We start from the raw sequence: 15147 nt of genomic DNA, 5'->3' as shown, positions 1-15147 counted from the left end.
TCAGAGGAAGCGGACTTCACACTTCAGCAGTGTTTTGGAAACACTGACTGGAAGGCGTTTGCAGCCCAGGCCACCATTGACTCCCACACGGACATTGATTCCTACACATCCTCTGTTCTGGACTTTATAAACTCCACCATCAATAGTGTCACCTCCCTCAAACAGGTGACCATATTCCCGAATCAGAAGCCATGGATGAACAGCGAGGTCAGGCTACTGCTGAAAGCACGGGAAACCGCTTTCAGGTCAGGCGATGCTCGAGCCTACAGTTCAGCCAGGGCTAACCTGAAGAGGGGCATCAAGAAGGCCAAGCACTGCCATAAGCTCAGGATTGAGGAGCACTTCAACAACAACTCCGACCCCCGACGCATGTGGCAAGGCATCCAGGCCATCACGGACTACAGACTCCAACACCACCCCCACATCCAGCGACGCCTCCTTCCTTGAGGAGCTTAATCACTTCAGTGGCCGCTTCGACAGGGACAATCTAGAGACAGCCATCAAGGCTGTGCTACCTGCCGATCACCAACCCCTCACACTCACCCCCTACGACGTATACGTGGCACTGAGTAGGAATAATGCACGTAAAGCTGCTGGCCCTGACGGCATCCCCGGGCGCGTGCTCAGGGCCTGTGCTGCGCAGCTGACAGACGTCTGGACTGACATCTTCAACCTGTCACTTGCCCAAGCAGTTGTCCCCACGTGCCTTAAAACCACCTCCATCGTACCAGTGCCAAAACACTCCACTGCGGCAAGCCTCAACGACTTCCGCCCAGTTGCACTTACCCCCATCGTCACCAAGTGCTTCGAGAGGCTGGTCCTGGCACACCTCAAAAGCTGCCTACCCCCCACACTGGATCCCTATCAGTTTGCCTACCGCAAGAACAGGAGTACAAAGGATGCCATCTCAACGGCACTTCACTCCGCCCTCGCCCACCTCGACAACAGAGACACATACGTAAGAATGCTGTTCACCGATTACAGCTCAGCATTCAACACCATTATACCATCAAAGCTGATCACCAAACTCGGTAACCTGGGCATCGACCCCTCCCTCTGCAACTGGATACTGGACTTTCTAACCAACAGACCCCAGTCTGTTAGGTTAGACAAGCACACCTCTTCAACCCTCACCCTGAACACCGGCGTTCCACAGGGCTGTGTGCTGAGCCCCCTCCTCTACTCCCTCTTCACCTATGACTGCACACCTGTACATGGTACTAACACCATCATCAAGTATGCAGATGATACAACGGTGATTGGCCTCATCAGCAACAACGATGAGTCGGCCTACAGGGAGGAGGTCCAGTACTTAGCAGCATGGTGCGCTGACAACAACCTGGCCCTTAACTCCAAGAAGACCAAGGAGCTCATTGTAGACTTCAGGAAGTCCAGGGGCGGCACGCACACCCCCATCCACATTAACGGGACGGAGGTGGAACGTGTTTCTAGCTTCAGGTTCCTGGGAGTCAACATCTCCGATGACCTCTCTTGGACCCACAATACCTCAACTCTGATCAAGAAGGCTCACCAGCGTCTCTTCTTCCTGAGGAGACTGAAGAAGGTGCATCTGTCTCCTCAGATCCTGGTGAACTTCTACCGCTGCACCATTGAGAGCATCCTTACCAACTGCATCACAGAATGGTATGGCAACTGCTCTGTCTCCGACCGGAAGGCATTGCAGAGGGTGGTGAAAATTGCCCAACGCATCACCGGTTTTTCACTCCCCTCCATTGAGTCTGTCCAAAGCAAGCGTTGTCTGCGGAGGGCGCTCAGCATCGCCAAGGACTGCTCTCACCCCAACCATGGACTGTTTACCTCCTACCATCCGGGAGGCGCTACAGGTCTCTCCGTTGCCGAACCAGCAGGTCCAGGAACAGCTTCTTCCCGGCAGCTGTCACTCTACTCAACAACGTACCTCGGTGACTGCCAATCACCCCCCCCCCCCGGACACTTATTATTATTTATTCAAATCATTTGCTATGTCGCTCTTCCAGGGAGATGCTAAATGCATTTCGTTGTCTCTGTATTGTACACTGATAATGACAATTAAAATTGAATCTGAATCTGAATCTGAAGAGCAGACTGAGCGGACGTGTTCAGCGAAACAATCGCTGTGCCTGCGCTTGGTCTCGCCGATATATAGGAGTATATCTGTATATCGGCGAGACCCAAGTGAAGGCTCATCGATGATTTCGCTGAACGCCTCCGCTCAGTCCGCCTAAACCTACCTGATTTCCCAGTTGCTAAACACTTTAACTCCCCCTCCCATTCCTACACTGACCTTTCTGTCCTGGGCCTCCTCCATTGTCAGAGTGAGGCCCAGTGCAAATTAGAGGAACAGCCCCTCATATTTCCCTTGGGTAGTTTACATCCCAGCGGTATGAACATTAACTTCTTTAACTTCAAATAACCTTTGCCTTTCCTCTCTCTCCATCCCTCCCCCTTTCCAGTTCTCCTGCCAGTCTGACTGTCTCCGACTATATTTTATCTCTGCTTTGTTGTTACCTTCTCCCAGCTAACAATGATCTCCATTTTCATCAATGATTTACATCTACATTTCTACATTTTCCTTAATCTCCATCCTCTTTGTCCTGTTTTCACACCTTATATTTCTTATCGATGTATCTCCCTCTCCCCTGATATCAGTCTGAAGAACGGTCTCGACCTGAAACGTCACCCATTAGTTCTCTCCAGAGATGCTGCCTGTCCTACTGAGTTACTCCAATGTTCTATATAAAATAACTTCCTTTTAAAAATAGTACTATAGTTTGTAACATGATGTTGGAACATCATTAAAGGAAAATGAAAGACATTGTATAAATACAGTTAGATAGACACCAAAACGCCACGGTTCAAGCAGCATCTCTGGAGAAAAGGAATAGGTGACGTTTCAGGTCTCGACCCTTCAGACGTTACTGAGTAGCCAGAGTTACTCCAGCTTTTTCTGTCTATCTTTGGTTTAGACGAGCATCTGCAGTTCCTTACTACACATATTAATACAGTTCTTAATTTCTCCCTTTCTTGTAATGAATCCAGTGTATTACCTGAAATAAGGGATTTCAAATCAGGCTGCAAGGATTTAAACTGATTGAAGTAGTACTCTTGTTGTTCCTTAGTTATCCTCCAGGGGTCATCTGTGTTGTCTGAGGGATCTTCCTGTGGTTCTGGATCTGGAGGTTGCACAGATGTTTCTTTCTATAAAGAGCAAAAAGGAACTGGGCTGTAGTTTGCTGCAGATCTGATTTTAAAGACATCTATCTCTAATTAGGCGAGACTTACCCATATTATTTTCTTATGCACCAAACTGTTGAAACCATGGGCAAATTAAAATGTATGGTCTGTTAAGATCAATTTCCCCTCCTGCTAACAATAGGGTCAATATGTCAACAACTATAATAAAAAGGAAATTTTAGCTTTACATTTTATGCTGAATTGGTGCCTCCATTCCATAATTAATATCTTTATATTGGAATAATAACGATCAATTCTATGGAGTAGGTGTGAATCCAGATTAAGATAAATCCCCATGAAGCTGCCACTCTGCATGTATATGTATAATGGTGGGGAGGGGAATATCATTAGACAGACACAATTTTATCCAAGAGCTTGAAAGCTCACAGGACTGTTGCTGACCTAGATCCTCCTCCGCCAATGGACTCTGGGAATAGCTGGAGCCCAAATCAAGGCTGTTAACATAAGAAATTACTCTGTAGGGAAAAGCTTACTCACAGAAGTAATAGGCAGCACAAAGGGGTAACTCTTCACTATGCCTTGCTTATGCATGCAAGATGGCACACAAGAAGCTTCAACAAATATGTTTAAAGTTTCACCTGCTCAAGGATACAACTGGCATGTCTTTGAGTAATTACTTTCTTTTAAATATCTAATTTCCTAATTTGTGGTTACCAACATTACAGACTTTCTTCAGGCGTGCTCCCTGCTCGAGTAGAGGAACATATATGAGCGGGAATCTATGCAGGTTGACCAGTGTTTCACATTCAAACTTGGATGACCTTTTTCAGATTATGAAAAATTATATTAATTTATATTTGCTGTACATGTGGAGAGCAGGCTGAAGTCAACATCCATCCTCATGTATGTTTTTACTCTGAAGCAGTTAATGGTACATTCTCTTGGGCAGTGTCACACTGCTTTCTTTTTCTTTCAGGGTAGTTTAGTAGTGACAGTAAAATAAAATGGTTTATCGTTCTGCATGCCTTTGTAGCATTTTCTGTGATTTTATTTGGTAACTTAGTGTTTTGTATAATGTGTTCTGGATTAATTCTTATTGTGAAGCCCATGTGGACAATAGTCCGCAGTCAAAGAGAAAGGCAGCTGGCATTTCACAGGAGCAGCTGCACCCTGGACAGGCAATTCAATTTGTTTAGCTCATTAAAGTAGCCATTAAAATAAAGTGTGATGTGGTCCCTGCGCTAATGCATAAACAATTCAAACTGACTTATGTTTAAACATCAAAACTCATGGGTGTTGTGTAATTTTTGGGCTCCCCACTTAAAATAGGTTTTGTTGTTTTGGAGATGACTGAGGAAAGCAGTACAAAATTTTCAGGTCTACACCATGACACTGCCATGTCCTGAAAGCACAATAAGTGCAAGGGATGGCATGGTTTGGCATGGCATGAGAAGCTGCCCTTCAGTTGTGGTGGCCCAGGTTCAAACCTGGTCTCTGATACTGACTGCGTGGGGTTTCCCCTAGTTATTCCAGTTTCCCTCCACATCCATTAATTTGTGATTGTAAAAGAGATTATCATAGGTGTTGATTAATATGTGGGAACTTCACTGATGTATGGGAGAAAATGCTTACAGCAAAATAAGTGGGGTAGTGGGTTTACTTTGAGATACAGTGGGATGGATGGCCTCTTCTATTTCATAATAATAGCATGATTTCAAATGTACATTGGATAACGCTTTCCTGATCCTCCACCTCAAACACTCAACTATCAGCTCCTCTATTCCCAGACTGTATAGCTGCTGATGTCCTGGGTAGTCAGTGAAGTGCAGGGTCCACAGAAACTAAGACTGTGGCCAAGTACACAAGTTCAAAGTAAAGCTCCATGAGGTTCTGCTAAAACGTCACTCACTAGAACCAAGTTAATTTTCACAACTTTACTCAAGATTGTCAGAGGAAATAGGGAATTTTTGAAAATGGAAATTACATCAGACTGACAGGTTGCAAAACTCATGCTCAAGTTGAACAAAGCATCATCATTTCCAGAAAATATGGAGGGCTTCTTATTTATGAATTATTCGTACTTATTAATTCTTTGCAGTCTGTGGCACCATCATCACCCCTATCAAAGACTCACCTAGCCCACCTCCTGCATGCTAGTTTAAAACTTCATTACTTTTTATTATTTCAAAAATAAATTTTACTCATAAAAATATATACAGGAAATACCACACAATACACGGCTTCCTTTACATTCATGGTGTTGGTCAGTGTATACATACTGTGTGGCCAAGTCAATACATTCACAGTGTCATCAAGTTGATACATTTGCTGTACAAAGCACCAATCCACTTTCTATGGTTCCTTTGAACAATGGTTTTGGGAGCTGTTACAGAGGACTCTCAGTACCCAGTGGTAGAAGGACCTTAGGTTAAAATATTTCCACATGGAACATTTGCGTTGGCTGCACCAAGCTTCGGTGTTGCATGTACTCCTCGGCCTGGAATGTGCCAGGTGCATAATTCACTTGCGATCAGAACGTTTGGGCAGCTGAAAGTTTGTATTTCACAGAGTTGATGATCTTTCAAGAGCAACTGATGTGTGCCTTGGTATGTGTCCCTGGGGACAGCCCCTGGATCTGAGAGCCTTCTATTAAGCAAGTGCTTGGGATGAATGTCGACAAAGATCTCTGCATTCTTTTCCAAACGTTTGCAAATGCACAGTGCACAAACAGTTGGGCAAATGTCTCACCCTCATCGCATCATGTACTGGGAGTGAGCCTCAGAAAGGATCTATCAGGGAGGGCCCTGCTCACTGCCTACCAAGTGAGATCTTGATATTTGTGATGAGTTCTGGCAATGAAGTATTCTGGCAATGAAGTATTCTAGAAAATGGTATTGATAGTTTTCTTGGAAAACCATCCTCCAGCATCTATCATGACCTCCCACAGAGCTTGCAGGACATTCCATGCTGACCAATGCCTGATGGATTTGTAATCATGTCAGAAGCTTTTCTACTAGGTAGTGTGGCAAAGTCCAGCTGAATGGAGCATTCTGTGGCAATGAGACCAGGCCCATCATTTTCAACAACAGGAACAAGTGGGACAACACATAGTGAGACGTTGTGTCTGTGTACTTTGGTTCTACAAAAAGCTTGATGCAGCCAACACAAAGGTGGCCATCAAGACAAAGGCAGCATTTGATATGCAGTAACCAGTTCACAAAATATCCACTTAAGGCAGGATTCTTTATTGAAGATCCCCATTTCCTCCTTCAAGCGTCAATGTTTACTTCATTATTTGCATGAATACAATCTTCTTGTTTTGCTAACCCTTCCAAAATTTGCTTCTCAAATCCCAGATTTAACTGGTGAATTATTCTTTAAAAATGCATTAAGTTAGTAGCTTTTTGTTTACCTGAGCATAAAATGAACACGTAAGGGAAGGTTTAGGTTCATAGTTCCCATGGGTCTGTCCATCTACTGAACCTGTAGTTGGGCTTCTTTCGTGAGAGACTGTAACACAAAAAAAAGTAAATTGAATTTAAATTGAAATATGGCTCACAAGGCGATTGCAGCCATAAATTTACCATGACTGAATAATGAATCCTACTATTGTAGAGTCTCGTACATCTGTCTATAGAATGCACTCGAGGTACAGCGAAGGATAACTGAATTGTGATTCATGGTTTAAGAATCATTATTCTGACTAGTAACAAGCAATTAAAATGACATGGTCTACCAAAAGAGGCAGTCGCCTTAATCATCACTGCAGCGTGGAGCAGAGCGATGCTTTGCCAACAATTCTGATGTATCATGGAGTCATCTTTTTATGGCTGGTTTGAGGTGAATATCTGCTAGCTGTTCCAGAATTGGTGTATCTCAAGATTATCCTTTGCATACTGTACTTCTGTTGCATGCTCTGCAGGCACAGGGAATGCAAGAAGACAGCTAGGTTGCACGTTTGTGAAAATCACTTGGCCACAGTTGCAAAACTATAACCTAGAAATTTGATTAATTGAAAGCCATTTAATCTAATTTCCATGTAAAATTGAACTTATTCGGGCCAGGCACTTGTGTGCAATTAACCTTAACCTCAATTAACGGACAGCTTCGTGTCCTTTTGGCGTCATGTCCGTTCGGCTTCATGTCCTTTCGGCGTCGTGTCCGTTCGGTATCTTGGCTTTTCGGCGAGATGTACATTCAGCATCTTGGCTTTGGCTTCTCATCCTTTGACGTCCTGTCCGCACACGTATAAGATCACCCTTTAGCCTCCTGCGCTCTAAGGAATAAACTACTACCTTGCCCAATAGCTCAGACTCTCAAGTACAGGCAACATCCTCGTAAATCTTCTCTGCACTCATTCCAGCTTAATGACATCCTTCCTATAGCTGGGTGACCAAAATGAACACAATACTCCAAATGTGGCCTGACATAATGTCTTGTACAACTGTAGCATAGCATCCCAACTTCTATACTAAATTCCCTGACTAAGGAAGACCAATGTGCCGAAAGCCATCTGTATCACCTGATCTTCCTGTGACACCACTTTCAGGAAACAATGCACCTGTACTCCCAGATTCCTCTTGTCTACAGCACCCTCCAGTGTCTGCCATTCACTGTGAAGGTCCAGCCTTGGTTTGACTTCCCAAAATGCACCTCACACTTATCTGCATTGAACTCAATTAGCCATTCTTCATCCCACTTGCCCACCTGATCAAGTCCTGCTGTAATTTTCGATAATCCTCTTCACTGTTTACGATACCACTTACTTTAAACTTACTAATCATGCCATGCACATCTATATAACTAAAAGTCTCATTTTGATCACTTCCTGTCTGCGCAGTATATTGATTTTAGAAAAACGCTACCATATATCGCTATGATTTTTGGCCATTTTACGCAGTCCTCCTCCGCTGAGGCAGCCCCGAGGATTTTTCCGATCGATGAAAAATAAAAAAAGTTATGAATGTTTAAAAAATCTTGAGATCAGCTAATTGGTCCTCTTGCCTGTCAATCACCACGATGAAGGTAACGCCCCTCCCGGGGGGGTGGGCAGGACTATAAAACCACAGATGCCTGGACGTGAGTCAGTCACACTGGAAGATCATGAGGGAGATCTCCACAACTGTGATTCTAAGCTGTGAATCAACTGAACTGTGAGTCTGCAATGTACTTGCAATAAATGATTTGTTTGCCCTTAATGACATTGCAATGAGTTGTTTGGCAATTTGGTGGCCTGCACTCTGCCTGAAATGCTGTGAAATTGAGTTTGGTGGCCTGCACTCTGCCTGAAATGCTGTGAAATCGAGTTTGGTGGCCTGCACTCTGCCTGAAATGCTGGGAAATCGAGTTTGGTGGCCTGCACTCTGCCTGAAATGCTGTGAAATCGTGTTTGGTGGCCTGCACTCTGCCTGAAATGCTGTGAAATTGAGCTTGGTGGCCTGCACTCTGCCTGAAATGCAATTGCAAGGAATAGCCGTGAGTGAACTGCCAGCCCACCAGCCCTGAGTGACTGAGCTGCCAGCCCACCAGGCCTGAGTGACTGAGTTGCCAGCCTACCAGGCCTGAGTGACTGAGCTGCCAGCCCACCAGGCCTGAGTGACTGAGCTGCCAGCCCACCAGCCGAGTGACTGAGCTGCCAGTCCAAGAATCCATTCGGCCCACAATGTCCATACTAGCCCTGTGGAAACCGGTCCCTTTGGCCCACAACCCCCTTACTAGCGCTCCAGAAAGCCCCCCCCCACACTGGCCACCAATATTGGAATTGGTGGAGAGGTGGAATATTGTGTTGGGGGACCAGCCCTCCCGTGTGAACATGGTACCCAATGGGTCCCACTTAGTCTAGTTCTCAAATAAATTGCTGATATAAACCACAAATAGCAATGGGCCCAGCACTGTTCCCTGATTCACACCACTTGTAATAGGCCTCCAGTCAGAAAACCAACCTTCCACCATCTTCCTCTGCTTCTGTATCTCTACCCAGGCAAATAGCTTTTCCTGAGTCCAAAGCGAACTAACCTTCCAGAGCAACCTACCATGCAAAAACTTACCAAAGGCCTTACGGAAGTCCATATATTGCCCATGTCAACCTTCTTTATTACTTCTACAAAAAACATGAGAAACGATCTTCCATGAACAAAACCATTTTTACTATCCCTAAACAGCCTCTGACTATCCAAATGACTACCCTATGTCATTCCTCAGAATCCTCTCCAGTAACATACCTACCACAGATGTTAGGCTTACTGTTCTATGGTTTTCCTTGCAACCTTTCTTAAACAGAGTCACAACATTAGCAACTTTCTAGTCATGTGGCACCACACTCGTGTCTAATGATGATTCATATATTTCAGCCAAAGCTCCTGCAATTTATTCTCCAGCTTCCCACAGCATCCTCGGATATAACTGATCAGGCCTGGGAAATTTATTTGTCTTCATATGTCTTAGGATATCCAGCACCTCCATGACCTCAAAACAAATTGTCCTCAAGATATCTCCATTTACTGTCCAAAGCTCAGTAGTCTTTGTGTCTTTCTCCATAGTACAAAAAACTGAGAATACTAATTGAAGTACTTGCTCAACTCCTGAAACTTCTCACATAGATGACCACTCAGGTTTCTGAGGGGTCCCCTTCTCTCTCTCTCGCAACCCTCTTTCCTTTACTGTTCAGAAAGTCATACTGCATGGAAACAGGTCCTTCAGCCCAGCTTGCCGATGCCTACCAAAACGCCCCATCTACGCTAGTCCCATCTACACTCATTTGGCCCTCATCACTCTAAACCTTTTCTATCCATGTATCTGTCAAAACGTATTTAAAATATTGTTATAGTACCTGCCTCAACTACCTCCTCTGGCAGCTTGTTCCATATACCCACCACCTTTTGTGTGAAAAGGTTACCCCTCAAGTTCCTATTAAATCTTTCCCATCTCATCTTAAACCTGTCCTCTAGTTTTTCGGATGATCTTTAATCTTATTTGCCAGAGCTATCTCTTGCCCCCTTTATGCCCCCCTGATTTCCTTATTAAGCATGATCCTCAGTCCCCTAAATTCCTCAAGAGAACATCAACCTCTTGCCAAGTGTGGATAATTGCAATACTCTGAATTTACTTAAGTACCATCAGAAGAAAAAAAACTTCCTGGTATATTTAACAACTAATATTTTAATTTTACAATATACATGAAGCAAAGGTCAAACTTTCAGCCATTTCCTCAAGTTTCTTTCTATGATATTGATTAAATGGAAACAGACAAATGCTATCAGAGCATTTAAGAGGCTTTTAGATAGGCACATGGAAGTGCAAGGAATAGAAAGATATGGATTATGCACAGGCAGATGAGATCAGTTTAACTTGGGATCATGTTCGGCACAAACATTGTGGGATGAAGGGTCTGTTCCTGTGCTGTACCATTTGTTCTATGTTTTATCTCTCCAATTACTTAGCTAAATAGTCATTCTTCCATTAACGAGTATTAATGATAGTTTTTTTATGGGAGGAAGGGTTTATTTCATTAAAGACAATTCTATAGGTAAACTAAACCCAGTCTCTCAGCATTCCGGTTTGTGTCAGCAACCCTGATAACTGCCCTTTTGGGCAGGAGGCTGAATAATTAAATTGTCCATTACCTTTACGAACTGTTGAGCTCAGCCGCCTCAGACGACTAATGCAGAACTTTTTTATTGTGCCTTGCAAGAGCTCCTAATTTCATAGAATTGAACCATTAACTCATACTGGATGTCTATGTAATAATAAGGTAATGTGTGCCACAGAACAGCTGAAACAGCACTTCTAGAAAATCCTCACTTGTAAATCAACCCTCAATTATTTTAGCTAGTTTCCCACAAGCATGATTTCCGAAGAAGAAGCAATTATTCATACTGTCGGACTACATAGCCTACAAATAAGTGGATGTATCTGCTGACAGTTCACTGAACAATTTTTAAGTACCTTTAACCCCCATTTCAGGTATTGGTTTATGTATATTGACATTTAATTACTTAGAGGTGACCTGTACATATGCAAGAAGTAATTCATCTTTTTCTCCTGACTGACTTTCCCACTTACAATTACATTTAGACTCTTTGGTTAAAACCAGCAATCTTTTATTGACAAAACATAATTGCCAAAAACGTGCACTGTGAAACTGATAATATCCCATTCAGGAATCTCGATGGTTTGGTTTCTGGCTGAGCAGATAATGGTTCCCATACTCCCCACCCTTCTACTCGGAGTCTCACCGGCTCTGGCATTTCCCCAATGCTCACCAGCTCAATGAATCCCAAGTCCAAAGGCACATGGGGTCTCCAGCTCCTACACATCCTAGAAATTCTCCAGTACAATGGAGAATTTATTATAATACTGCGATGTAATTAAAAACTGATTGAAAGTGTTTTGGGGAATTAACAGCATGCAACTGTCCTGGAAATCCCATACTCCCAAGTGTGTCTGATTATTACAGTTTTACTCATTGGTCGCAATGTCAAAATTAGGAAGGTGAAAATTAGATTGAAATGAGAGGAAAGAAATCATATTTTTCTTTAGTGTAAACATTGCTTTTTAATGTTTTTTGTACTTGCTCATTGTGCATCATTGTTTTCATTTTAAACCAAGGTTCTTTTTGTCCGATGTCTGCTTAATAGCATCACAGTTTCGTATTTTTGCAAATCTTCACCATCCTTTATTCTAATGGATTTTCAACATCAGTTGCCTTCCATAAGTGGATCTAAGTTCTGTTTCCTGAAGCTCTATGCTTAATATTACTTCTCATTCGGACACTGCATCTCACTCGTTTCCTTCCTAAAACTCAGCAGAATTTTAATGCTTAATTACCCTTTTAAGAGGGATGCTTGCCAAGAGATTCTTAGAAGCTCAAATATGGGTTATATCATACTTTCTCTTTAACACTGTTAAAACAACAGAATTTGTGTCAAGTGGGTGTTCCAAACGTGTGTCCTGTAGAGGCTTTTTGTGGTTTAATGGCACAATTTTGTCTTCATTTACTGAGGAATAGCAATTTTAAGATCAATATCAACAGAAACCAGGCAGGCATTTAAGAACAAGCTGTGGCAGCCAAGCCGACTATTCTGATACCTCTTCTGAGGCAAGGACTCCAACATGAATTGTCATGGTTATTCCTCAAATGTGTAGAAGAGGAGAAGATAGCAATGTCAGGTATCGACTACCTATCTATACATAACTAAAACTCTGATCTTGTTATCTCCCAGTTTGCGCGGTCTTTCTATTTGCGCAAGAACGGTACACGATAGCGCCACGATTTTTCACCAGCTCACTCGCCATTCTCCTGTGCTGCGAGTGCACCAAGTTTCGTTCTGATCGGTTGAATGTTGTAAAAGTTAGCGAGGTTTAAAAATCTTAAAAACCGCACGTGCGCAGATCGATCTCTTTTCCTGCCACTCAGCGCCGCGTGGATTAGTCTCTTCTCCTGTCACTCCCTGGGACAGACCAGAGTCAGAGACCCAGCCCAGTCTGGAGTCGGAGATGTCGCCCCTATTTCCTTCGCTCCATAGATGCTGCCTCACCCGTTGAGTTTCTCCAGCATTTCTGTCTACCTTCGATTTTCCAGCATCAGCAGTTCCTTCTTGAACATGTAGAATAAATTGTTCTCAAGCAGTCTATTGTCATATGTGTCTTCAGGGATACTATTCTGCCAACACACAAGAGTCTTTATGACCACGTAAAAGATCACACAACTCACTGACAGATTTCTTGAAATGTATTTGTTTGTGTTTGTCTAATTTGACAACACAATGATACAAATGGTTGTGCCTTGATGTAGAAGACAATAGCATCTCAAAGATAATCCAAATATCTACTGACCATGTCTAAATGCACAGCAAGACCCAGTCAACTGATGACCTACACTGCCTCCTGGTCATGTAACAGCATGAATCCCTCAGTCATGATTACAAACCCCTCTATGTTCATGTTTCACTAACTGTTATTTTACTGTATCGAGGTGCTAAATAAATAAGAAAAAATATTCTTGAAACAGTTCATATATTTTGTAAATAGGGCTAGGAATTGAGAAAATAAACAGCATATTAAAGCTCATGGACAATTAATTAAAAAATTAAAAAACAAATGAAAATGTAAACTCTGGACAATTGATGGTTATTGCTGACACTAAGTTTTAATTAGTGAAAAACAAAAATTTAAGCCCTATTCACAAGTCAGGGGGGATTTACAAATTAGCGACATATGCACAATTGAACTGCTTCAGGATAAATAATATTCATATACTGTGCAGCAAATCAGTCAATCGTCATGGCCTAGGGTTGCAACTCATAATTCATTCAATGTGAATATCTAATCTACTTCTTAGCCTGAACCACAGAAGGCAATAATATTTGGTGATTATACTGCTCCTCAAAATTTTCAAATGCTCAAGTAATTAGCAATTCCAAACTCAATTGAACGCTTACTTATACATGCTCATTACTCTATTCCAATCATTTAGAAAATAGTTGTACACTAGCACCATCATACACACTAGGGACATTACACTTCTTACCAAAGTCAATTAACCTACAAACCTGTACGTCTTTGGATGGTGGGAGGAAACCGTGGCTTCCAGAGAAAACCCACGCTGTCACGGGGAGAATATAGAAATTCCGTACAGACTGCCCCCTTAGTCAGGATCAAAACCGGGTCTCTGGTGCTGTAAGGCAGCAACTCTACCACTGCGCCACTGTGCCGCTGCCAGCCATTTGCTCGTTCGATCCAAAATATTTCACCAACTCAAATGCAAAGCACACTTGTGGATTGAACGTACCTGCACTATTCTGATCAAAGGCAACTCTTTGTCTTCCATCTTGGCTGGCTGTTTGATTTTTCTGGTATGAAGGTGAAGGAGGAGGAGAAGTGAAGGGCAATGCAGCTGCTGACACAGGCTCCTGTTGCAATAGAACACAGAGATATTTCAGTCCAGCAGCAGTACATGTTCATATTTCAGCCAGCAGGTGTAGGAAACCGCTACTAATTGCCTCCATGATCATGCCAAAAAATCCACATCCTCCAACAATGCACTTCAATCTCTACTGCAAATATACTCTGAGACAAAAAGAAATATGAGGAGAAGGCAGGAGAATGGGGTTGTGAGGAAAAGATAGATCAGCCATCATTACATGGTGGGGTAGACTTGATGCGCCAAATGGCCTAATTCTGCTCCCATAACATGAACACGGTGGGCTGAAGGGACTGTTCCAATGCTGTACAACCCTGACTCTAACCCAGAATGTGTAAAGTTGTCTATTGTATTGAGACTCCGACAACTTGTTAGTAAACAAGAACTAAACCTGGGAACTTCCTGCTACAAGTAGTTCAATAGCATACACGCAGTGCACTCACCCGATGAGCTATACAGAGCTCTTCCGTTTCATTCTATCACCAATCAGCATCCAATTTAAAAGTGAATAGAAGTCTGCCAATGATAACAAACGAGTCATTTAACTGAAGAGGAAGGAAAGTCTAAAGGGAGACTTCTTTTAATTCAAAGCATTCCTAATTTTTATTTAACAAATTCACTGTTCTTTTTTTTAATGCTTTAGTCTCCTTCAAACAGCACATCAAGCCAAGATATCACTGAAAAAACTGTCCTTGTATGTTTCCAAGTAGTTCAAGAGTGAAGCTATTAGTTCAAATTCATTTGGCAGCTGCTTGACCTTGGGCCTGCCAGGGGGACAGTGGCTTCTCTGGACCTCCTGGTTCTGACCAGTTCTACACAATAATTTCATTGCAGAGTTGTTGATTTTTTATTTTTAAAGGAACCTTTCCAGTACAGAAGGGTGCAAAATTTTCCAGCAACAGCAGCAGTGTGGCCCCACAACAAGCAAAACCATACAGTGTGTGATGAAATAAGCTATTTCTCCATTCAGAGTATTTCCACATTCTAACGAAATGTTATACAGCATGCCTTCTGTATTTTGATGTTATTCA

The 15147-nt window shown here is 42.8% G+C and overlaps 1 protein-coding gene across 1 annotated transcript in view; it reads right to left on the bottom strand.

Annotated features, from left to right (window-relative positions):
* Positions 1-15147, bottom strand: part of reps2 (RALBP1 associated Eps domain containing 2) — a 132788-nt gene that overhangs the window by 68536 nt on the left and 49105 nt on the right. The window contains exons 4-6 of the mRNA XM_033032735.1: positions 13985-14105; positions 6608-6705; positions 3048-3198 (exon numbers count right to left, since the gene is read on the bottom strand). Of these exons, the coding sequence (XP_032888626.1) occupies positions 3048-3198; positions 6608-6705; positions 13985-14105 (370 nt within the window). The remainder of the gene's footprint in view (positions 1-3047; positions 3199-6607; positions 6706-13984; positions 14106-15147) is intronic.

Source organism: Amblyraja radiata, chromosome 14, assembly GCF_010909765.2.
Source record: "Amblyraja radiata isolate CabotCenter1 chromosome 14, sAmbRad1.1.pri, whole genome shotgun sequence".
NCBI classification, from domain to species: domain Eukaryota; kingdom Metazoa; phylum Chordata; class Chondrichthyes; order Rajiformes; family Rajidae; genus Amblyraja; species Amblyraja radiata.
This window is presented reverse-complemented; position numbering and strand designations above follow the sequence as displayed.